At 43.1% G+C, this 24,661-nt stretch overlaps 2 protein-coding genes across 2 annotated transcripts; both read left to right on the plus strand.

Annotated features, from left to right (window-relative positions):
* Window positions 1–6,576: 6,576 nt before the first annotated feature.
* On the plus strand, window positions 6,577–8,720 carry csdc2a (cold shock domain containing C2, RNA binding a). The gene is made up of 3 exons (XM_076093085.1): window positions 6,577–6,860; window positions 7,050–7,172; window positions 7,278–8,720. The coding sequence occupies exons 1-3, from the start codon at window positions 6,673–6,675 to the stop codon at window positions 7,438–7,440; spliced, it is 474 nt and encodes a 157-aa protein (XP_075949200.1). The 5' UTR covers window positions 6,577–6,672; the 3' UTR covers window positions 7,441–8,720.
* A 4,227-nt stretch (window positions 8,721–12,947) lies between these two features.
* Window positions 12,948–24,570, plus strand: gucy2cb (guanylate cyclase 2Cb). Its single transcript, XM_076093273.1, has 27 exons — window positions 12,948–13,205; window positions 13,438–13,550; window positions 13,978–14,045; window positions 14,255–14,470; window positions 14,653–14,771; window positions 15,457–15,559; window positions 15,877–15,991; window positions 16,446–16,587; window positions 18,097–18,179; window positions 18,341–18,449; window positions 18,768–18,849; window positions 19,665–19,767; window positions 19,963–20,022; window positions 20,118–20,183; window positions 20,344–20,448; window positions 20,628–20,714; window positions 21,539–21,671; window positions 21,796–21,933; window positions 22,144–22,220; window positions 22,304–22,395; window positions 22,551–22,709; window positions 22,898–23,090; window positions 23,167–23,341; window positions 23,588–23,686; window positions 23,862–23,956; window positions 24,101–24,177; window positions 24,354–24,570. The coding sequence occupies exons 1-27, from the start codon at window positions 13,010–13,012 to the stop codon at window positions 24,568–24,570; spliced, it is 3,222 nt and encodes a 1,073-aa protein (XP_075949388.1). The 5' UTR covers window positions 12,948–13,009.
* Window positions 24,571–24,661: the final 91 nt, after the last annotated feature.

A 24,661-nucleotide genomic window follows, 5' to 3' on the forward strand; every position in this document is an offset into this window, starting at 1 on the left:
GTTATTATGTCTTATTACTTAGTGACTGGATTTAAATGTACGACCACCCTGCATTTCTTTCCTATATACTGTTGAATGTTATAATGTATTGATCTTCTGTTAGTGTTTTGTAAATTGCGATTCTATGTTTCATGCTATTCTGTAATAAATAACTGACTTACTGTGTTTTGGTTCCATCCGCGAAGTATTAATTAATTTGCCACTGTTGTTTTAGTGCGCTGAATTGCATTGCACGTGTTCATTCAATGCGACAATAACACAGACAAAGCGTTAACCGCGTTTAGGCAGCATTGGCTGTCGAACAACGAACTCACACTTAGCAGAAAACATCTACATTAACACAAGTAGACCAATGAGATAACCCTAAACTGACATTGTTCATCATACAACGTGAACAATGGCAAATTAATTAATACTTCGTGGACGGACCGTTTTTGATGATTAGACGTGGAAGTGTCTTGCTTGAATGCACACTTTACTGCAGTGTAAAGATATACTTTACTGCACCTATAGTTATGGAAGATACACATATTCACTGTTTGAAAGAATTGCTGTTCTAAAATAAAATACACTTTAATTAACAGTTCTGTGATTTCCTATTGATTTCATATGATAAGGACCTTTACATTAGGTACTAATCATAAGGAGACAAAAGCCTTAAACAGTTGTGTTGATTTAGTTTCTGCTGGCATTTCTTCAAAAGAACTTGCCATTTTAAGTAAATATTCATTGAATTGTCATTTACAGTAATATTGAAAAACGTAAGTGTCCATATTTGTTATATTATATACTTTCTTGTAAAAAAGTTTTTACAAATCAGTTAATTTGCAGGAAATAACTCGAAATTATGGGGCCGGTAATACAAGTGATACAACTTTAGTGATAACGTGTCAAAAATCAATCAATCAGTCCATACATTCATTTATGTCAAGTGGGAGGAGCCAGTTTCATGCTATTTAAACCTAATTTGCATATAGAATGCTGAGATGTTCTTTGACATCCCCATAGAATCATGAAGACACTGATGGAATCCTTCATTCCAGTTAAACAGCTAGTCATCAGGCTTGCACACACACCAAACAGTTTGCACTTCTGATTAAGAAACAAACATTTGAGCTCACGGCATCAAGGATTTCTACTGATTGGGTGTTTCCACCACAGAAAGAACAAGTAAGTTACCAGCAATGCTGCACATTTGACACATATAATGTCTGATGTAGGATTTGTCTTAAAACTTGAGACTGAACCGCTTTAAGCCTTGACTTGTCCGTCTGTCACTCACTCTCTGTGCAATATGTTTGTGTACATGCCAATCAAGAAGAGAGCATGAAAGATCAGGCAGTACAAGTCAACAAACATGTCAATACTTTTATCCTATTTTTGTTTTTATTCATGTTAGTATTATATAGTTTAATGTACCTTCTAGCTGTGTATTACTCATAGGAAGAAGGAAGGCGAATGCACATACTGTATGCTGTTAATTGCATTTCCTAGCTGTCATTAATTCCATTACGTTATTGTTCATAGTGACAATATACACCATTTGTAGTAAAAAAGTGTCTGGCTGCATCATTGTGTGTTGCTGACTATTCACCTCTCTGTCTTTCTACCCTTTTCCAGCCATGTTGAGGAAAAGTGATCGTCTGCAGGAGGTTGGCTATTACACAGAGGAGGGAACTCCAACCCTTTCCTACAGGGAGAACTTGTACAGGTAAGTTTGTGTGCACATATTGTGTCTTGTACGTATGCTGTGGAGTTAGCATTGTATAAATCTTCACATGAATGAGTCTTACCAACATCTGTCGCATCTTTCAGGGTCTTTCGGAGGAGGAAAGGTCACGGCAGGGGCCAATATCATATGGACTCCGCAGATCCTCTTGAGTCAATGAATGAGAACGACTCTACAGACACTGCCATGGACCAGGAATCAACGGGTCACCACGAGACTATTGCCAACCAACTAAGATCACAGAGTATCAACACTACTGACAGGACACCAAGTGTCTTCACTAGATACAGGTCACAAAGTATCACCAGTACTGAAAGGACACAAAGTATCACCAGTACTGAAAGGACACAAAGTATCACCAGTACTGAAAGGACACAAAGTATCTTCACTAGATACAGGTCACAAAGTATCACCAGTACTGAAAGGACACAAAGTATCTTCACTAGATACAGGTCACAACGTATCATCACCAGTGACAGGACATAAGATGATGACAGGTCCAAACTAAACCTTGCTGTTGATGGGTTTGTGTGGACCGCCAGCTCCATTTATCCAACACATTCTCACTCCAGCTCACATACGGACGCCTTGTCAGACCCAGTTTAAAAATCAGGTGCTCTATCCGTCCACGTCTTCCCCAGTTTTTTTTGGAATCAAACCATGACGTTTGTGGCCACGAGCCATGGAGTCCAGGTAGATCCTGTAGGTGGATCAGGACTTTGGTTGATCTGCTTGTTGGATTTCAGACTTGTGGCTCTTGTGGTCCGACGGTGCTGGGTGTCGGACTGTGACGGGTCCGCCAGCTCCCACGGTTCAGTCCTGGACTCTGACAGACTCGCCGGTTGTCCTGGAGCAGCTCTGTTGGACGTTAGACTGGTGGGACTTGTGGTTTCATCTTAGACTCTGGTGCGTTGGACGTTTGCCGAGACCAGCTCTGGTTCTCTGATGGGTCTGGTGGCCCCCGATGTGAATCTAGATGCAACTGTCTCTGCAGCTCCTCTGCATTGTGGGCTAAACATGATGCTCACCTTCCTCTGGTGGGCCAGAACCTCGTCCTTGTCGTTCAGCTGCGGCAGGAAACACAGCGGCAATGACTAATGATAACAACGACTTCATGCATGATGACCTTTTACGAACTTTAGCTCAATAAAAAACTCTACCACAGAACAGCAATCGTCAGTCTGAAATGTGGTTTAGAGGTCATGCTTGAAGGTAGAAATTATGTTTTAGATCGCAAACAGGTGGATGATAAGTTACTGACACGTTCAAGAATACAGGAAGCTCTGTAATAGGACTTCCTGTAGGTCCACTTAAAGATGAGCATGCATGCTGATCATTGTTGAGCAATTGTCATTCGTGATAACACAATTTGGTGCAGTGAGCAAGGCGAGAAGACCACGCGGCCTGTGTACAGCGTCGGGGCATGACCCCTGGTTATCGTCGAGGCCTTCCAATAAGCATAAGCGGTGACTGCCAGTCCCCTGGAGCAGGGCGGCATTTCTCTGACTGTTGGGTCCAGTTGTGTGCCGAAATAGGCAGGGGGCTGTTCATGCTCACCTTTTTTTGTTTCGTCAGGACAGCATTTGCAAATCCTTGTTTTTCAGCAAACAAGTAAAATGGTTTGGAGTAATGTTGGTTACTGGTGCACTGCATGGATCAGACTTTTTTTTTGACAGTTAATTGAGCGGGAGACTAATAGTAATAATAATAATAATAATAGAAAAAAAGCATAATATGTATAAGCCAACAGTGAAAATAAAAATCAGAAATGACACTAGACATTGAGCATAGAGCACAATATAAATCAAATACAGTCCATTCAACGTTAATTTAAATCTCAATGGTCTAATGAAAAAAAAAAAAGACATTAAGAAGCGTTCCCATCCACGAGGAGAACAAAGAGTTGACTGTAGTGTGCTGAAGCCCGCTGTTGTTTATAGCGTAGTAACCCCCGCCCCGTCTCCACTGCCTTCTTTTCATTTGCTGCTCTTTTCATCCCGCCTGTGTGCGCCGCATCCATACCAAGATCCTCTGACTTTATTCTCCACATGATCCTCGCAGCTTTCACCGGATCTAATAACACAATTGAGCTGGTAGCGCCTTCGAAAACACGGGACCAACACATCGCGTCTGACCGACAGCTGATCGGCGCTTTTTACGGTAAGTAATCGCTCGGTCGATGGGTTGTTGTTTTTTTGTGGGTGATTTGTAGCGTGGCTCACATCCAAGCCTTTTATTCTCTCTGTCGGGCAGACGGACGTCGGTTCAAGGCAGCATTGTGGTGAAATGTCGGGGTGTCGGTCTTTAACTCTGAGCACAGATTTACAATCTCATCTCTTTTTTTTTATTTTTTATTCTTCTAGCCCATATTCATGTCGGGGCGCATTTTTTGGCGTCACCTTTTTTTGGCATCAGTTGAGCATCAAGCTGCCACAGTGTGAGAATGTTCTGGAAACAACGCCTGCAGGGCTTTTATTTTGTAGTGAATTATTTAGCATCTGCCGGCCTCACTTTCACTTTCAAACTAATTATACCATAAAACAAAGCAATAAGGCTAATTTAAAGTTTAAAGACAGGCTGTGTGTTCATGTGTGTGTGTGTGTGTGTGTGTGTGTGTGTGTGTGTGTGGAGGAGTTGACGTGCCTCCCATGCTGATGCAGAGAGGAGCACAGACAACCACAGTGCCCTGGTTTCACAGGGAGCTGCTTTTGGCCTTTTGTCTGTCTTTTCAAAGCTCCTCTAGCTCTCTTCCGTTCCCAAGTCCAGTCTGACCTCTTTTTTTGTTTTTGTTTGTTTGTCTCTCACCCTCCCGATTACAATGTTTTAAAAAACTCATCTGACACAGAAGCAGTGCAGACTCACTGAGGAAGTCCGTTTGCTGGCCTATCTCTGGGCCCTAATGAAAGGGCCAATGAAATAGGAGCTCAACCTGTCGGGTTGCTGAATTATTTAGGCTACATATTTATGCCTTGTCATCCATCAGTCATGTTGTCAGTCCTCTCCCCAGTGCCACCATGATGGCAGATGTGTGTGCTCATCGTTACTCTCCAACATGATACCAGGAGGATAAAAGCCCTACTTATCAATCATCAGCCATTTGCAGAAACCTTCTTCTAAATGATCTCGTAAACTGGAGAGATTAAAGCCTCTCCTGTGGTAATGCCGGGGACCTTTGGACACTTGTACTATTTGGACGAGCCTGAAGCCAACCTCAATAAAGAGAGGGGGGGGGGGGGGGACAAATCTTACAATTAGTTACTAGTCACCAGCTGACAGTCACATTCAATGAGAATCATTTCAGCCCAGCAGGTGGAGGCTGAACCAATGAGGAGACAGACGAGGGTGAGATTTCTGAAAACAACACGGAGGGAAAGTGAAGGATTGCACTGGTGATATGAAGTGTGTACACATCCCAATACAGGAAGCATCAGGGGCCTCGGGAAGCTTTAAAGCCTCCAGCTTGTGACCCCTCTGTCCAGCATGAAGGACAGGTCCCACCTCTCGCACACACACACACACACGCACACACACACACACACAAACTGCTATATTTAGACTGACAGAGTGTGATATTGAATGGAGCCTGTGGGATTCAGTCTGACACACACTGAATTCATCAGTCTTTGTCAAACATTCAGCCCGGAGATGTGACATCAATATTAACATAACCCCAATAACACATCCACCCACATCTGTATTGCAGGCTTCAGTGTAACCTCTGCAGAACAATGCCGTGTAGGGCTTTTGTTGCGGTTGTGAGTGTCAAAATGACGAGCCACCTAATGATACACACACACACACACACACACGTCACAACTCCCAGCTACAGCACGATAATTGGGTTTGTGTCATGGCCCAGTGATGGAGCTCATTCGTCCTAAAATGACTGTCGGAATCGCTTCAGAGAGCAGCTTGTTGTTTGAATGCACACAGCAGAGAGCGATCCTGTAATGGATGTCAGTCTTGTGCGAGTGGGGAATTTTTAATATAGTGTGATGAGCCGAGCTGAGCCGAGGCCCTCCGGGGCAGGATTGTTATTTACATCATCTCGGGACCTTTTCAAAGCCAGAGCAGTCTGGCGCTCGGAAATCAAGTTGCTTTGAGTCTCGTTTCTCTCACAGCAGCTTCCAGCTGTTGTACGGCTTGTTTTTAATGAAAACAAAAAAAAAAAGAAACACCCTGAAACACTTCTACACTGGTGGAAATCAGCTATTAGTTATTTTCAGAGCTGATGTCTGGGTCGGTTTGTGATTCATTGATTCACTTTCAACAAGTCTGTCTGATAACCTTTGAATTCAAAAGCAGCACAGGCGTCTTTTCCAGACTCACTATTTCGCACCAACATTCACACAGTGATAAAATCAACTGTAAGAGATGCACTGAGAAGTGACTCAAAGGACCAGAGTGCAAAGCAGTCAGATGACAAGCTGTATTTTGAGTTAGACTCTCAATTAGGGTGTCATCCATTGTGTCATCCTTACTAACAATATCATGAATATACATTATTTGTCAATTAAAGGTGCACAGGTGTGCTACTTCAGCTTTATGAAAATGCATTTTTTGAATGGTTTATTTATCTTCTGAAGTAAGAGATTTGTCTGAAGTAGCATTTAATCCTTCTGTTGATCTGGAATGTTCAAAGTCACCATATTTTAAGATGGCAGTGGACACAGCCACTATAAAGGACAACAATTACACCTGCAGTGTTTGTCATCTTTGATGATGAATAAAACCCTTCTTTTCCTTTCCTCCCTTGCTCCTTCATTGCAGGGTATCGTTGCTCCACCTATAAGTCCTCCCCTCTGAACGTCTCCTCCGCCCTCTCACACACTCTTTGCCATGCAGGAGGTGTAACCCTCCTTCCTCCTCTTCCTTGCGCTCCATCGGAGGAGACCTGAAATAGAAAACAAGAAAAAGAAAATCCCAACCTGTAACCAGTCAAGATGTCAGACCCCGCTGCCTCCTCGACGGCAGACCGCCCACTGCCGCTCACCTCCCCGCGAACCCCCCTGCAGCTCTCCTTCCCCTTCCTGAGGGAGGGCAGTCGGGTTTGGGAGAGGGAGAGGAAACCGCCGCAGCCCGGAGAGCTGCCCAGCCCGCTGCCCACCAAGCGCACCCGCACATACTCAGCGTGAGTGGAGATGCAAGCCATTTTATCCTTTAAAAACTAAAATTGTGTTCAATTATATTTACTTGTGATAGTAAGTTTAATAGTTAATAAATGCCCACAACCAGAATCCAGAGATACAAAAGCTTCAAACTAATCCTAGACGTTCCTCTCTCTCCCTCTGATTCCATGTATGTCGCTCTTTCTCTGCAGGACAGTGCGAGCCAAATCAAGTCCGGTATATAAAGGGGTGTGTAAAAACTTCTCCAGGTCTCAGGGTCATGGATTCATACGCCCCTCCCACGGAGGAGAGGACATCTTCGTCCACATCTCTGAGTGAGTGGATTTGTTTTGTTCACGACATCGACTTGTCTTTGTGGAACTTCTGTGCAGGTGAGTTCATGAATGAGTTCATCGTGTGTGTGTGTGTTTCCTGGACAGCATTGATGGAGAGTACGTGCCTATGGAAGGGGACGAGGTCACGTACAAGGTGTGCCCCATCCCTCCCAAGAACCAGAAGATCCAGGCTGTGGAGGTGGTGCTCACTCACCTGAATCCAGTCACCAAGCACGAGACCTGGTCAGGTCAGATCATCAGCTCCTAGATCACCGCTCCAGGACAAGGAGGATTTGGATTTAGTTTTAGGTTTTATGTTTTTTCAAGGTGTGAGGTTTGGGTGGAGATTTTGGGAAGAGGGATCGGAGCTTGGTGTGCTGCGGAGTTCGGCCTGCGGTGGCAGGAAGTATGTCGGTGAAACGTTTGTTTGAGGTTTGGGAGGTCAAGCTTTGAATGTATTTGTCTGAATGTTTTCCTGTGACGGTCATCATGTTTTTATATAGGGTTTGAACGTTAGGGTTCAGGGCTTGGTGGTAGATTTTTTTTTTACTTTGACCTGAGGAATATATTTTAGCTGAGATCAGGGGAAGCGATGTCGTCAATGAGCTGGGATGCTAGAGAGGCCGAATCACATTTTGAGCAAATCTGACTACAGTTCTGCTGCATAGACGCTTCATTTGCACACGACAGACAGGAGAGTTTAAGTTTCAAGCGACCAGCTCAATGGAGCGCTGAGCTTCAATCCCGCTTTTATTGTCCTTCTTTCTATAAGCCACCAACTGATGTAAACGACATGCCAGCACTGCCAAAAGTCATGTGACAAACATCCGATTGAAAAATGCACAATTTAGCCATGTTATGTTGTGTTTACAAAGACTAACGGAGATAGTTGAATCACAAGAAAATTACATTGACAAAATTGCATTTTTCGTCTCTGTTGTTTATTATCAGGCTTAAAGGGACAGCTGCTGAGATCTGCCTTCATCTCACTGCCTTCAGAAAACAGAAACACTTTAAGGTGGCTTGAGGTACCACAAGAAGCCTGCTGGTACATGGCTGCCAAACGGAAACAATCAATGCACTTACAGCGTAAAGCAACTCTGACACAAATAGCTCTTAATGCGCTTCGGCCTCGAGAGCTGCGATAAGCTCTCTGAATAAGGAGTTATTTTCCTTCTTAATATTGTAGCACTACTCTATTTTGTCTACTCGGCAAGTGTAGAAATCCAGTATTATTGTAGCCATCTCCTATGACGGTCTTCAGTTCTGGTGGTAGAGACAGCAGCTGGATGACGCGTGGGCCTGCCACTGAGAAACCAGGCCAGAGGGTTTTTGGTTGGGGGAAGTAAAAGCGCAGAGAGAGGACGGTCGGGGAACGGGCGGAGGATGGAGTGATTATCTGTAGATGCACTTGAGCAGTTTGATTTGAAGTGACACAAAGCACGTGTAATCAGGAAGACCACGATTAAAGTCAAATAAGCCCATAAAGGAAATAAGAATCACCACATAAGATTTTAAAGAGGAGGGTCAAGCTGAGGAAGATAAATCGCTGATTTTTTTAGGTGGAAAGTGAAAACATGGGAAAGTCCAGTAAGTTTCATACGTCACGGCAAACGACTGTGAAAACAAAAACCGAAGGCTTCCTGATGTAAGTTTAAAAAGACTTTATTTATTGACTTATTTATTTTCATTTGTAACTATGAGACCATCAGGGTTTTGGTAATTAAAAGCTGCATTTATAAGTACTTGTGCAAAGTTAAATTTGAATACACTGCACACCTCACTCTAATGATACTACCCTGTTAATATCCCTTTGCTACTGTCATGTTATCATTGACACACAAAAAAAGTTTCTCATTTCTACATAATTCTTGTCTAATTTTTAATAACTATGTGGTGTTCGAAATAACAAGCACGTTTGTTGTTTTGGAAATCGGGCATGTTCTGTACCTTTTTGCTGTGATTTCTTTTTTTTTAAGCGTAGAATGCGTTGATTCTGTTTCATCATGCGGTAACGCAGCTGGAGCCTTCAGAGAGGCGTCGTCAGGTCTCCCGTGCATCTTCGATGTGTCGCCATGCGTGTGAATTAACATATTAGCAACACACAGCATCCGTTTGTTTCCTCGCCGTGAGACAAACACGTTCCATTGTGTTCACAAGCACTTTTCATTTCTGTCAAATCACTGTAACATCGTCTTTTGTCATTAAGTTAAAGTTTGAATAAAACTTACTTCTGGATTCACAGACCTGTGTGGAAACATTCTTTTGCTAAGTGCAGAGAATGTTCTGTGCTTTTTTTTTTTTTTGGAGTTTAGCCTGTCTAGTCCTCACTGGTGTCGGTACAAAGTGGAATAACTAGGGCGGTTATTTTGAGAGCCCTCTGTGACAACGTTTCACTGTGAACTTTGTCTCAGTGCCTCAGACAGCTGTTTGGGATCTTAGAAAATGATCCTCATATGTCTCGTTTTGTCTCACTGGAGTCCGTTAGAGGGCGGACCAGCACAAATAATTTGCTAATTCTCATAATAACAACAATAAAGTACTCATAATACAGTCAAATGGACCCTGGTGTGTTTTAATGTTGCTATATACTATATTATTGGATTATTATTACTGTTGAATTAATGTGAAAGGATGTTAGATAGGTCTAGGTTTAAATATGGGACCTCCCCCTTTTACTTCTCTTTTGTGGATAATGTTTATTATTGTAGTTGGAGAGATAAAAAGCAGTAAGAGAGTGATATACAATCTGCAAACAAGTCATTTTCCAATTTTATCAGTCGAGTCAGGCAGTTCTTCATTTCCCAGGTTTATTTATTGAGTATCAATGTGGAAAAGTACAAATTAACATCTAGCATGAGTTATTGTTTTGCTGATGATCCCAGGCATCCAGCGGACACGACACACACACACACACACACACACACACACACACACACACACACACACACGACTGGTCTGAATTGTCTTTGATAGGACCAGGATCTGAAGTTAGAGGTAGTCAGTTCTTTAAAAAGCTTGATTTTAATGCTGTGTTTTGATTTTGTTCAAGCTCAGACACAGACATTCACATGCTGACAGACAGCGAAACAAACAGTGACTGAATGATTGAAAATTGAAAAGGTTATTGAATACACTAGAAAAAAAGAATACACTGAACCGTGTTGAAAGCTTTACAAGGAAACATAATAATTAGCCTGACACACCATGAAACTGAGCATGTTTCAGGTGTAATGACAAATCAATACAACAGGCAATGACAATGAAACGAATGAGGAGAGCAAACACAACGACAAGCATAATGAGGCGGAAAAGATAGGACTTTGGTCAGATTCATACAAACAATGCTTACATTTTCTTTTAATCGACCCATATCTTTTAAACCTGACGACTGCAGCCATATGTCACAGGGGCAAACACAAGTGTTTGAAGTGTTTTCATTTGCATCGCAAACATGGGATTTTTAAGCGTTTACATCCCGTTTGGGCCAATCGGTGTGATCACAGACAAAACAACAAAGTCCTAAACAAATCCTTTGCCCAGCCCATTACCATCCCAGAAACAGAGGAAATGTTAATAATCATATCAATAATAGAGAAACAATATGATGACAACAGGAGCAACACCAGTGGATAAATATATATGAAGAGAATGTAAGAAGCACATTTTTATTGATTTGTTCTACTTTTGTTTATTATATCATTTTCCGTCACTGCATTAGCAGACATTACAATGACAATGCAGACATTCTGAATATGAAGCAAAGCAAACACACACACACACACACACACACACATACATAACATTTTTATTGCCAGGTTCAGGTTGGTTCCCTCGATGTCCCAGTGATAGATGAGTAACATTTGTGTCATTGAGGAAGCATGGGAAATCTGGTCACACTGATAGTTTTGAGTGAGTGTGTGTGTGTGTGTGTGTGTGTGTGTGTGTGTGTGTGTGTATGTGTGTGTGTGTGTGTGTGTGTTAGGAGAGATAGAGAGACACACAGACAGAAGGTGCCTGGAGATATCCTCTGTGAGGTGATTGTTCCAAGTGATGAGCTGATAATGAATTCCTGTCATTAAATTGTGTGTACGTGTGTGCGCATGTGTGGCATTGATGTCATGCTCAAACCAAAGAGGTAGTACTGATTGAATGAGGACATTGTTAATTTATATCATTCAGTCTAACCCGGTCACGTATTACGTGTTTGTGTGTTTGGTTCAGATAAACTGTACAAAAAGCCTCTGAACTGTTTTACAGCACGTTATCTGGGATGAGTTTTATGGCCCGACCAACCTTTGATCTTCTCCCCTTGCTTTTCTTTCCCCAGGCTGTCTTTCAGAAAATTTACAAGCTGTGTCTGTGTTTGCTGTCTGCCTGTCTCTGACACATACAGTGTGAGAACACACACACACACACACACACACACATACAGTGGTTCTAAAAAGGTCGCCACACCTGAATGAAGTGGCAGACGCAGTGGTCAGATTTGTTCTTCTCTTGTTGTGATCCTCCAACAAACAGAGGGGAAACAAACAAGTAGCTGATTATTAGGATCATTTAGAATAAAACAAACTCCAACACCCTGATTGCTGAAGTCTGTGCAGCCTTTTCAAATGGTGGCTCTCTATCTGTGCTCAGAATGAAGACAGCTGTTGCTGTAGGATTCTGCTGAGAGAGCCGTGGTCCACAAAGAGTTACCAAAGAAACGGCAAGATCTAATTGTTGCAAAGTGCCAATCAGAGAGGGGCATGAAAGAATACTGAATGCATCGGATGCACCATGAAGCATTATCAAAACCATTACCAGTAAGTGGAGACAATGGAGATCAGGACGACCCTATGAAGTTAATGAGAGGATGAGGAGAAACCTTTTCAGGGAGGCTCCCAAGAGGCCAACAGCAACATTGAGAGAGGGATTTCTGGTACTTGTCACTCCTAGCATGGGACCAACATCTCCCATATTCTGCACATGTCGAGGCTCTGGGGGTAGGGAGGCGAAACAGAACCCTTTCCTCACATAAAGGACCATCCAAGCCCATCTGAATTATGCCAAAAGACTCATTCAGTCAACCCCAAACCATGTGGCAAAATGTGTTATGGTCTGACGACACAAAGGTTGAACTTTTTCTCAGGCAAAGTTTGAAATGCATAGACATGTAAATTGATGCAGAGCTTCACTAAATCCCGGTATGAAACAACAAGTGTATTTAGATAAAAATGCCAGTGTTGTAAATTCCTTCTGTGCTCACTAAGGAGCAACATGACTCATTCACCGTAGGGGAAACGAGTGCAAGGTCTCGCCATCAACCCTGCTGGTAAAGGTCAGTGCTTATTTGACATCAAATATCTAGTTATCGTATCTTTCACTAGCTGAACCAGCATAAGGTCATTGTTGGTAAAATGCTGATATCACCAACAAGCTCACAACCAGCTACAATCTGTGCTCTGTGTGTTTGTGTGTTTGAAGCTTGTAATTCACACAGACCTTGGCAAGACAACAGTGCGAAGCTTATATGGCCCGCCTCTGTGCCTTTAAAAGGTTGTATATTAACAACTTTATGTGGAAAGGACAGGTGAGCAGCCATAGAGAGATTGTGAATGTGAACAACGCAGACAAGGACTCAGCACCTGGATGTTGCTCTTGTAAATTCAACTTTCCGTTGTGGATCAGACAGCAACAAACAAAAGTTAAGAGGAAGTTCTTGGAGTGTTTGGTGACCTAACTGCACTACAGATGCGCTGAGCTCTGGAAGAGAAGAAGTGAAGAAGACGATCACGAAAGCCTTTAGCAGACCATGGACTCTCTTTAACAGCTCAAAAACTTCAGAGCTGAAAATGGGAACAGGATGGTGGTGGTTGTGCGTCTTGGGGGTTGTTGCTGCTCCGTGTCGGAGCATTAAAGAGTGTCTGGATGGGATTACAATCAATGTGATCCTGCTGGAAGATGAAGAGTCTCCCTGGAGTCTGAGGTATGTGAAGGACGAAATACTGGAGGCCATTGAGACGGACTCAGCCATTAATGCTGCAGAAGGTAATGAAGTATAAAAATACTGAGGAAAAAATTAACCTTCCAAACTCTTTATAGACACATTATTGCGCTCATTACATAAAAACAGTCCCATCCACACGCTTCAACATGCAGATCATCCAAAGCTTGAAAGACCTGCTGTGTGTGTCTATGGTTTCTAAACTATGACAAATGCTGTTTGGATAAGAGATTTAACGAATGAAGGACACTCATGATTCAGTTTTTTTTTTTTTAGAGATAGGGTTTAATCTCACGGCTAAATTTGGCGGGTTCAGACCGACCTTCTATCGACAAAGAGGCTGCCGGAGCAGCGCGTGTGAGGGAGTGGACGAGCTAAAGAGCCTGATTGTAAGTAAAAATCTTCATCCAATTTAGACTCATGATAATGACATACTTGCTTTTTTAACATGTCGGCATAGACTTACCCGTGTGCTTAGCGGGTACCTTGAGGATTAACAGCTACATCCACTAGGGGTCAGACCAGAGGCTACACCATTCTGATCTTGTACAACGTAAACAGCCAAAGAGCCACTCCAAAGAGCTACTCCAAAGAGCTACTACAGTGTTAATTCTAAATGTTGTGTATGTTTAAAGCCTGTTGCTCACTTAATTGCAATTTGTGGACACATACAGTTCATTTGTGAACACGTGTTTACTATCACATGGAGTTAATAGCAAGTACAACAGCACGCCTAGTGAGCTGTGCACACAAATGTGAAACAAACAGCCACACTGACGGACGAAAAAACTCAAGCTCATTTGTATTCCCTTGCAGAACAAAGGCTCCCTGGGATGTGCCGTGCTTGGTCCCACCTGCACCTACGCTACTTTCCAAATGTTTAAGTAAGTGCATTTGTTTCCAAGCTCAACTCCACATTAGTGCAAATATATTTAAAAAACATTGTTTCCATATTGAAACAGTGTTTGACTTGTATAAATATGGTAAAGGACAGCGCATGTGGGATCTATACTCTTAAACACATTAGGTGGATCCACCTTACCATTGTTTACCTCCATGTATGCGTCATTCTCCTCGTTTCTCTCTCCGTCAGCGGGGAAATAGGTCTGAAGCTCAGCATGCCCATCATCTCGGCGGGAAGCTTTGGTCTCTCCTGCGACTACACGCGCAAGCTGCAGCGCCTCTTGCCGCCGGCGCGCAAGATCTCTGACTTTTTCGTCAACTTCTGGGAAGACGAGAACAAGCTCAAACCCGAATGGGAGACGACCTATGTTTACAAGAAACAGAGCAACACTGAGGATTGCTTCTGGTGAGTCACCAAGAGAAGTCCTAAAAGAGTACAGTGGAGGTGCTGTTTGGGATCAACCTTGCACCTACATTTTGCTGCGTGTGTGGCCAGCAGTCTTTATATGAGGGAGACGCATAGGTTATGGCATGTGTGTTGAATTGATATAATACACATCTGTTCTATTAAGTGATGCTATTCCCCAGGTATATTAATGCACTGGATGAAGCCTCGAGCAACTTTGCCCAACGTATTCGGAGAACGGTGCTGCGCAGACCAGATGACCTGAAAAACGTACTGGCGCCCAAAAACAGGACAAGCAACCGTAAGACTTTTCCTTTAAAAAGTGTACAATACATCCTCATGTCTGATTCAACTGCAGTATTTGAGTAGGACTGATACAGGAGTGTAGTCAGGGTTGCCAACTCTCAGGCTTTTGGCTTGAGAGACCAATTTCTTGAAATGTCCTTCCCCTCCCCAATACAATGGAGGTGTGTGGGATTTAATTTGTGCAGCTCGTTAAATACTTTATATACTTATATAGTCGTATAATGAGGGATCATCTCTCTCCAGTATTAGTGGCCAATATAATGGAGATAAATGGATAATCCACGGGTCACACTGACAACAGTTTGACTTTGCCCTCCATATTGTATTTGGGTTGAGGCAAAAACCTCAGAGATGAGTATCTCAAAACCTGGACAAATAAACTGCAGCATTTAATAGTGGAGGGGACAAATTGGACGCAGGACAAATTATGTCCCAACAACCATTGAGACCTGTGATATAGCCTGGGAGGGATACTGTTCGATAGGAATGTTAACTTGTGCACATATACCATAGCTTTTTGTTTCTCGTTGATGCATCTGGGGTTTTGGTATTTTGGAGTCTCGTGGTTCAAGCCAGAGGGTTGAACAGAGCGTTTGACGCCCTCCAAGGCTACTATATAAAAAAAAAAAAATGCATACTCTACTGTTCTGTGGTGTGACATACAGCTTCTTTGTTTGCAGTGTTTATCATGTGTGGATCACCACTGGACGTAGTGGAGGCGAAAACAGGCTCAAAAGAGGCAGACAACAGCGATATTCTCTTCATCCTTATTGATCTTTACAAGTCAGTGCTCTTGATTCGTTCGTTCAATCTCTTTTTTTTTCCATCTGTGACTTGTTTCTGATCTTGGTTCTTTCTGCAGGTGTTTGAGCTGTAAACATGTTTGCACTTATTACACTGTTTGGTTACAAATGGCTCTTTTCATTCCCACACCCTTCTTTGAGATATAGTACACATGACAAGCAATTATCATCGCACGCTTCATCGACGATTCTGTTCATACTGATGTGTATCCTCTATTCATTTTTTCGTTATCTCTTGGAGTTTGGCCGTGCACGTACAGCCCTTAAAATATCGCCTCCCCTGCCTCCTCTCCACAGTGATCAATACTACACCAACACATCGTCGATGCCATCCATGAAGAACGTGCTGGTGCTGACTATGCCCCACACCAGAAACTACAGGATCAACGCGGACCTGAAAGACAACGACACGGTGAGGACACCATTTCCAAATGACTCAACTCCCTTCTTCCTTTTACTGCTGTTTAAAGGAGTAGTTTGACATTTTGGGAAATACGCTTTCATTGCCTCTTTGCATCTATACTATAACTCTCAGCAATCAAACAGGAAGTTACGGTCAGGAGATGGTTAGCTTAGCTTAGCATTAAGGATCTGTTTGATCTTTAAACGTATGAAAAGTGTCCTTTTTCAGGGGTTATGTGGGACCTGCCGAGTGACTTCCTGGATTCTTATAGCAACTCTGCTATAGTTGCACTTTATCTCACTCTAGGAAAGTCATAGGTAATGGTCATAGATGGCAACATCTCTCTCCAGCATCAGTGTTCCCGTTCCTCTGAATAATCTACAGAGCAGTTGTTCTTATAGTGACTATTATTCTAGAGAGTATAGTTTCAATCATCAATTTTTCTCTCTCTGTCTCTCTGCAGATGAATGATTACATGGCCGCGTACCATGATTCAGTGCTGCTGATAGGCGAGGTGATGAGGAAAATTGCTAAAAAACCTCAGTCAGCGATTCAGCAGATGGAGTTTGCTGATGTGAATAACTTCAGAAACATCTCCTTTAATGGTAAGGAAAGAGGGAGAGATAGTGGGAGGAAGGGAGAGAGGAAATGAACCTGTAACATACTTAACATTCCTGCCTGCAGTCAGCATGGTTGTTGAATAAATCATTTTGGATCAATTTCTGGGAGGAGACAAAAACACTTTGATAAAAGAAACCAAAGAGGAAAAAGAGTGAAATAGATGTATTTGGTAGAGGGATACGTGAAAATGCATTGATGAACAGAGACCAGACAAGGCTGTAGAGATGATTTTTGAAATACTGAAGCCATCATTCAAATTTAAATTTTTCAAACACTTTGGTTTAAGACCAAATATCTGCTAAACTAAAGACTTTCCCATCAGTCTCACCTTTACTTTGTGTTTCGTGCTAATTAGCAAACATTCGCACGCTGACACGCTAAACTGGTGAACAAGAAAATATACTTGCTGAACATTATCATGTTAGTATTCTCATAATACTGCAGGAGTGACTGCTGAAATGGGTTTTTGTTAGATCCCTGAAATCAGGTCTGTTCAGTCTATGGTCTGTGGTGAACAAAAGCTTAAGGGATTTGAATGTTTTGTTCTACGATATAAAACACATCAGTAAATACCCCTCTCGTAAATTTGGAAGCTTTTATGCGTCTTAAAAAAAGGCAAAATGGGACTATGAGACGTCATCACGCTGATCGGTCCGCCTTTACAGCCTTGTTGCGTATACATGTGCTCATGCGACCGAGGTGTAGTTTGTTTATAGCCTAACGTTAGCTTTTTATTTCTGCCGATTGCAAGTGTAAGTGGTGCTCATTTGTGAAAATGATCTTGCTGAACAAAATGTGTAAGTATCATAAACTTGTGTTTGCCACAGAGTTCATATTCGGCAATCATCCAAAATCGAATGGAAAAATCCCATTGGCTTTTTGTCGAGAGAACTAGTGAGACGCTAACTTCCTGGGTGGGCCTACAAAAATACATCATCCCTGCAGAACTCTGTGTGCATATTAGCATGATGTTAATGTTAGCATTTAGCACAGCCTCACCGGGTAGCTGTGGACTCCTAGGTCTGGTTTAATTGGCCTAAAAGTTCTAAACATATGCATCTATAAATACTGGAAACAGCTCATGAAGTACTCACAGGGTGCGAGGTTGTAGTCGCTGAAAACCCCCAAACCTCCATTGAAAATACTGACGACAGGACCTCACAGTTGACATTGGTTATGGTCTTGTGTGAGGCCCAACAGATGGAAGCTGCCAACTGCTGTCACTTATTTGTATTTCTCACTGACAAGAAGAAGCGATGAGGTGCTATAGCTTGCAGGCAGCAGCTGTAAGTAGCCTGTGTGTAATTGGGGGTGAGACACTCAAAGAGAAGCGGTCCTTTCTGTCAGGCTCTTTGTTCTTTCTCAAATGACAGAAAAAAAAAAAAAACTATTAAAAATCGAATGAGTCGTCAGTACACTAGTTTACAGTAGGAAAGTAAAATGTGTGTCTGCCATATGTTTGTGTATAAAGACGTTTCTATGGTTCTTCTCAGGAAGTGCCGGAAACTACAAGCTGGACGAGCATGGAGACAGAGACGTGAATCTCTCAGTCATTTACACCACAAATGACAACAAGGTACACTTGTTCATCGTTATGCCGTTTAGCAGTGAATATTAAAAGAAACACAGATCTCTTCTACAATCTTTAGTAATTAAACCTCTGCGTGCTGAATCTCTTACTGTCATACCGTGTTTGACTCTGACATTTGTAAATGTCTCCTCTCTTGTGATCCACAGTACCGAATTTTATTCACATTCGACACCGAGCACAATGTTACGAAAGTGGTTGAGACGGACCCTTCCTTCATCTGGGGAGCGACACTTCCTAACTCCAGACCAGAGGAAGGTAGGGTGTAGGTGACGGTGTTTATTGACCATTGGCTGTTTATTACTGTCAGTAAGATGAGATTTCAGTGTGCAGATGTGTTGTAAAGAGTGAAACGTTTTATTCCTTTTTCTCTAAGCTGAAGTGGAAATCTCACATGTGCACAATAAACAAAATTTCAGGATAAAATACAAGATAAAGGTTTTCTTCACATAAATATTCTATACTTGAGTAAAGTCCGTCAAGACATACGTACCTGTACGATGCCCTAGATGAGTCTGGGTTTGCTATAATAAACATTGTTTTTTTTGTTTGTTTAATATGTGCTCACTCCTTTAGGCCCGGCATATTATAACATCATTGTCATTGTGTTGGCTGTTACCGTGGTTGTGGTGGCGACCATCGCCTTCATTTTCTACAGGTAAGTCGCAGACCAGACGGGGCAGATGTGTGCGGTAAATGATTGAATGAACAAAGAACTCGCAAATCCGAGAGTCCGAAATCAGGCGTGTGACAGACAGGCAGGTAGGTAACAAGCAAACGAAACTCCATGTCATGGGGTAGGATGAGCCGATAAACAGCAAAGGAACAGAGAAGGTAAACAACAACAAAAAAGTGGGAGTGGGAGAGTGTGGGAACTGCTGAGCAGGAGGTCTGGCGACTGCAGGGCTGACAAGAGACAGGTGGAGCTAATCAGGGCGGGGCAGACAATCAAAAAAGGCGGGAAAACACACATTGTACCACTGTATTCATGGCAATGTGAGCTGCATGCTTGAAATACATGAAGTATGGAAGTGAACACTGACACATTCGTTTTTTTTTTACCATTGTTGAACTACAAAGCTATCAGGCTCAGTATTTGAGATATATATAATATATATATATATATATATATATATATGGATGCTTTAATCTCAAAGGACATAATGTGAAAGATTTTTGATAGCTTTTACATGTATAATGTCTTCTATCTATTTATAACAGCTCTTATGGATGGATGCAAATGCAGTTGCTATGCATGAGTTTGTTTTTTCGAATGACAGTTTTCTGGATCTCTTGAAAGACCTTTTTGTGACCAGCCTGAAGGGTTAGGGTTAGTTTTTGTGTACAATATAAAATTGGGAGCTAAACAAGGGTGAGCAGATATTGAAAGTGCGCATCTTGGGTGCTCATGGATGTGGATCCCTATGCTACGTTTAGCATTTTATGATGTGTGTGTTTTTTCCCCCTGTGTAGACAGAGCAAGAGAGAACGCCGGATCAAGATGCGCTGGTTCCACATCTCCTCTGATCTCGTCACACTGCTGGAGAAAGACCAGCTCAATGTCATCTCTCTGAAGGTAAATGAAGCGCAAAGCTCTCCGTCAGCATGGAGGCTCCTTTTCAACACACTCTTCACTTGTCCTGCAGTCAGAAATCTATGATCAAATGACCTTGTTCTCGAACATGAATGCACTACAGCGCACGATGAAATAAAATAAAGGAGTTTGAACACGTTTGCTCTGTTAACTTTGTCCTCCGTCTGCCCCCGTCAGATTGAAGACGAGAGGGAAATCATGCAATTCCAGATCCGCCGTGCGCTCTACGATAAGAAGGTATAGCCGGACACAACAGTAGTTTTTCTATTCAATCAACATGCACGTGTAGATTTGATCGCTGGTGTGATTGATGATGCTGCGATTGTTTTCAGATTGTGATTCTGAAGGAGCTGGAGTACTCAGATGAGGACGTTACCCGGATGATAGAACTTAACGCGGTAAAACACACACAGCAGGTGGTTTGTGTGATGTCAGCATTTTACTGATTCATTGTCTTTATGCTTCCAGTCCTGTGTTTGTGGGTGTGCCCATCCTGTGTTAATGTTTTTTTCCAAGCCAGACCACTTAAAGAGCTTCTGTTTTGTCTTTTCTCTGCAGCTCAAGCAAATCGACTATTACAACCTCACAAAGTTTTATGGCACAGTGAAGATTGATAAGGGTGTGTTTGGGGTGTTCGAGTATGGAGAGAGGGGGTCGCTCAGGGTACGTACGGCAGGCTCACCTGCAGCTCAAGTCCATTCAGGTTTGAATGGAAGTTTAGTTTGCACATATCAAATCACTACTTTGATTCACAAGTCATTGTAGCTCAGTACAGGACAAGCAAAAAAATTATGAAATAATGCAATAATTTCACCAGATTTCTTGTCCCTTCCCTCTTCCAGTATGTGCTGAATGACAAGGTTTTGTACCCAGAGGAGACCTTCATGGACTGGGAGTTCAAGATCTCCGTCATGTACGACATCGCCAAGGTAAGACAGAAACTCTGCTGACAAACTGCTACTTGTGGCACAATTGTTGAAAGCACTTACTTATGTATCTATACACAGTTATCTACAATAGACACATCATTCAAACTATAAGCCAGCATGTGTCGTTTGCTAAACACATGCCATTTAAATACCACACTCGATTATCAATCACCTGCAATCAGAGAGCACCTGTGGAAACACCTGCAACCAATTGGATCACTTAGAAATCAGAGCTTGAGCACCACAAACAGGGTTCAGGGCAGAGAGAGCCCGAGTTTTAGAAATTGTGTTCTAGCAATTGGAAAACAGAATCTGTAATGCAATCAGTTATTACTGGTTGTTACTTCCTAAATTGTAATTTTATTACTTTTGCATTTCCTGAATATGTATTTTTGACATAAACATGTATGAAGAAAAGTGGACCTAAACCGATTTAAAAACTTGACTATTCCATTTAAATCATAATGGGAATATTTAACTCATTCCTCTCTGATGGATTTATTACACCATGAGTTCCTTTTTATTTATTAATCTGAATCAAAAAATAAAAGTATATGGTTTTCCTGACATATATTATAAGAAGCATAATACAGTAGTACTGTAAACTGTATACAGAATGTATCGCAACTTCTTCATTAATAATATTCTGATTAAATCATATTGTGGAGGGTTTATAAGGTTCATATCCCGCTGAATGTTTTAGTTAAGGCTTGAAGACGTGTTGTTGCTGTTCCCCCTGACAGCCAGCAGAGGTCAGTAGAGCTCACAGATGATTGACTGCTCCTTCAATCTAAACCCTCTGGTGTGTGAATCCTCTGTTTCAGGGCATGTCCTATCTCCACGCCAGTCACATCCAGGTGCATGGTCGCCTCAAGTCCACCAACTGTGTGGTGGACAACCGCATGGTGGTGAAGATCACGGACTTTGGCTGCAATAGCTTTCTCAGCGCCGGCAAAGGTAAAGCAACAGTGCGTCTGCTCCCTCGCTGACTTTTTATGGTCATTTTATGGTCAATCTCATCACTTTCTCACATTCTCCTTCCTCTCCCTCTCTCTCTCTCTCTCCTCTTCCTCCTCTTCAGACTTGTGGACCGCTCCGGAGCACCTGAGGAGACACGGCACCTCTCAGAAAGGAGACGTGTACAGCTTTGCCATCATCGCTCACGAGATCGTTCTCAGAAAGTGCACCTTCTACACCGAGGGCTGCTCCGAGCGAGCAGGTGCGACACGCTTACACAACCGCTGTCCCAAGAATGAAGCCCTCGCACTCACACGTTGAGCTCCTGAAAAGCAAAAGAATGAAGAAAGTTATTACTCATCTTAAGGGACTGTGTGAAAACGATTGAGATGTTTGCTGTGATACACACACTCAGTAATATTGTAAGTAACTTTGTGGGGAATTAATTCATTCATAATGTGTGTGCACACAGAAAAGCTTGCAAAGGTCATCATGTCCTACTTCAGACCTGATCTTAACTTTGAGACGGCTTCGGAGAAAGAATTAGAGGTGAGGTGATGCTGGTCGTGTGCCAACTTCATCTGCCATCCTGTGTGTCTGCAGTATAAAGCTTTGTGTCCTCCGTCTCGTAGGTGTACATGTTGATAAAGACTTGTTGGGATGAGGATCCAGAAAAAAGACCTGACTTCAAGAGGATAGAATCCTGTCTGGGGAAAATAATCAGGTAATCGCTGTCTTTAGTTTAGCGGGTTCCCGTTGCCGTTTTAACCTCTAGAAGATCTGAGAAATGTATCACATTTTTGTAGTTTGTTTTCTTGAAAGTTAATGTTTTTTTCCACCCTTCCCTTCCTTCATCCTCCTCTTCTGTTGTCCTTTTAGTAAAATTCATAACCAGGACAATGAGAGCTACATGGACAACATGATAAGAAGACTGCAGATGTACTCCAGGAACCTGGAGCGCCTGGTGGAGGAGAGAACGACCCTCTACAAAGCCGAGCGGGACAGAGCGGACTGCCTCAACTACATGCTGCTTCCCGGGTCTGTTAAGGATCACACCGCATTTTAGACACGCTGTTCTGTTAACACAGATTATACAAGAACAAATACATCCTACCTGAAAGGTATAGCCCACATGGGCCAAGTCTGGCAACACTTTGTTGGGGTACATCTGAAGTAAAGCCATATGCATCATCGTGTTTCCTCTGCGTTGGTGTCTTTCTGTGCAGCCCGGCGGTGAAAAGCCTGAAGGAGACTGGTGCGGTGGAGCCAGAGCTGTACGACGAGGTGACAATATACTTCAGCGACATCGTCGGTTTCACCACCCTGTGCCAGTACAGCACACCGATGGAAGTCGTGGACATGCTCAACGACATCTACGGGGGCTTCGACAGCATCGTGGACCACCACGACGTGTACAAGGTATTGTAATTCAATGGCTAGGCAAATATAGGTGGACAGCGCAGACACCCATCATGTGTTCCGTTCCCACACTCAGGTGGAGACGATCGGCGACGCCTACATGGTGGCCTCCGGGCTCCCAAAGCGAAATGGGAACAGGCACGCGGTGGACATCTGCCGCATGGCGCTGGAGATCTTGGCGTTCATCGGTAACTTCCAGCTCCGACACCTGCCGGGTATCCCGGTGTGGATACGCATCGGCGTTCACTCAGGTAGACGGCACTAAACTCTGGACTGTGCTTAAAGCATTAACACAAACGGAAGTGAACGCTTTAAATTGTCTGTCTGTTGTCCTAAATGCAGTGTGAGGCCTCAACCTTTAAATTGCTTTAAAGGTTCATTATCGGCCTTTAAAGTGCAACCATTCCCCGATTCCTTCTGAAATCTCCACTTCCTTTGATCTGTCCACTCATCTCCTTTTATCTTGTAAACCGTTACAAACTGATGCGTGTGCCCAGGTCCCTGTGCTGCAGGTGTCGTGGGGATAAAGATGCCCAGATACTGCTTATTTGGAGACACGGTCAACACGGCATCTCGCATGGAGTCTACTGGACACCGTGAGTGGAGAAATTAAAAACACGCATTCATGTTGCCATCTAGTGTGGTCCAGTTCCGTCCGGCTCATCCCTCCCGTGCATTTACAGAAGCTACCTAATGAAATCAATTCACCACAGCCAAGCTTTGGCAAAAAACAGACGCCTGTTGTTTTTTTTAATCTTTAATATCCTCCAGCCCTGCGGATCCACGTCAGTCAGCCGACTACAAATATCCTGCAGAGGACATACTGCAAGTTTGAGTATGAGGTCAGAGGAGAAACGTATCTGAAGGTAAAGATGGGCCTCTTTACATTTACTCAACATGTCGGACAGATGAACCATTTGTAAACAGAACCTAGAAACACTCATTTTGTGCAGAAAGCATCGAGTGAAGTGTGGGCGTCTGCAGACAGTGTGAATGTGTTTTTTTTCAAGGGTAAAGGCACAGAGACAACCTACTGGTTGACAGGCGAGACGGGCGAAGACTACGACCTCCCAACCCCGCCCACAACGTAAGTAAACCCGCCACCTGCTGAAAGGTATTCCCCCCCCCCCCCAAATACTTCTTTTAACCTGTATCCGGCCTGATGATCATTTTGCAAAAATTCAATCAGCAAAGTGTTTTTTTTTGTAGCCAGTACTGTAAAGCTGTTTCTCACTGTTCATGCACCGGTTCCTGCTTTTCCAGTGAGAACTTCCAGCGGCTCCAGCAGGACCTCGCCAACATGATCCTGATGTGTCTGGAGCGGCGCTCTCGGGGCTCCATCCGGAGGAAGAAGCCGCTGTCCAGTCAGAGCAAGGAGGACGACGAGGACCGGGAATCGGAGGTGGAGTCTGAGAGCGACCACCACCCCGAGTACCTGCACCTGGCCACCGTGGATAACACCCTCAGTACATTCCTGTAGCACAGACCTATACTGTAGAGTGCATTACTGTCGCAGTCATCCCTGTCTGTTAGTACACTACTCAGTAAGACTGGGAAAGGCAGAGTGACTG

This window comes from Anarhichas minor, unplaced genomic scaffold, assembly GCF_050575085.1.
Source record: "Anarhichas minor isolate MPS153535 unplaced genomic scaffold, ASM5057508v1 ptg000017l, whole genome shotgun sequence".
In the NCBI taxonomy this organism is placed as follows: domain Eukaryota; kingdom Metazoa; phylum Chordata; class Actinopteri; order Perciformes; family Anarhichadidae; genus Anarhichas; species Anarhichas minor.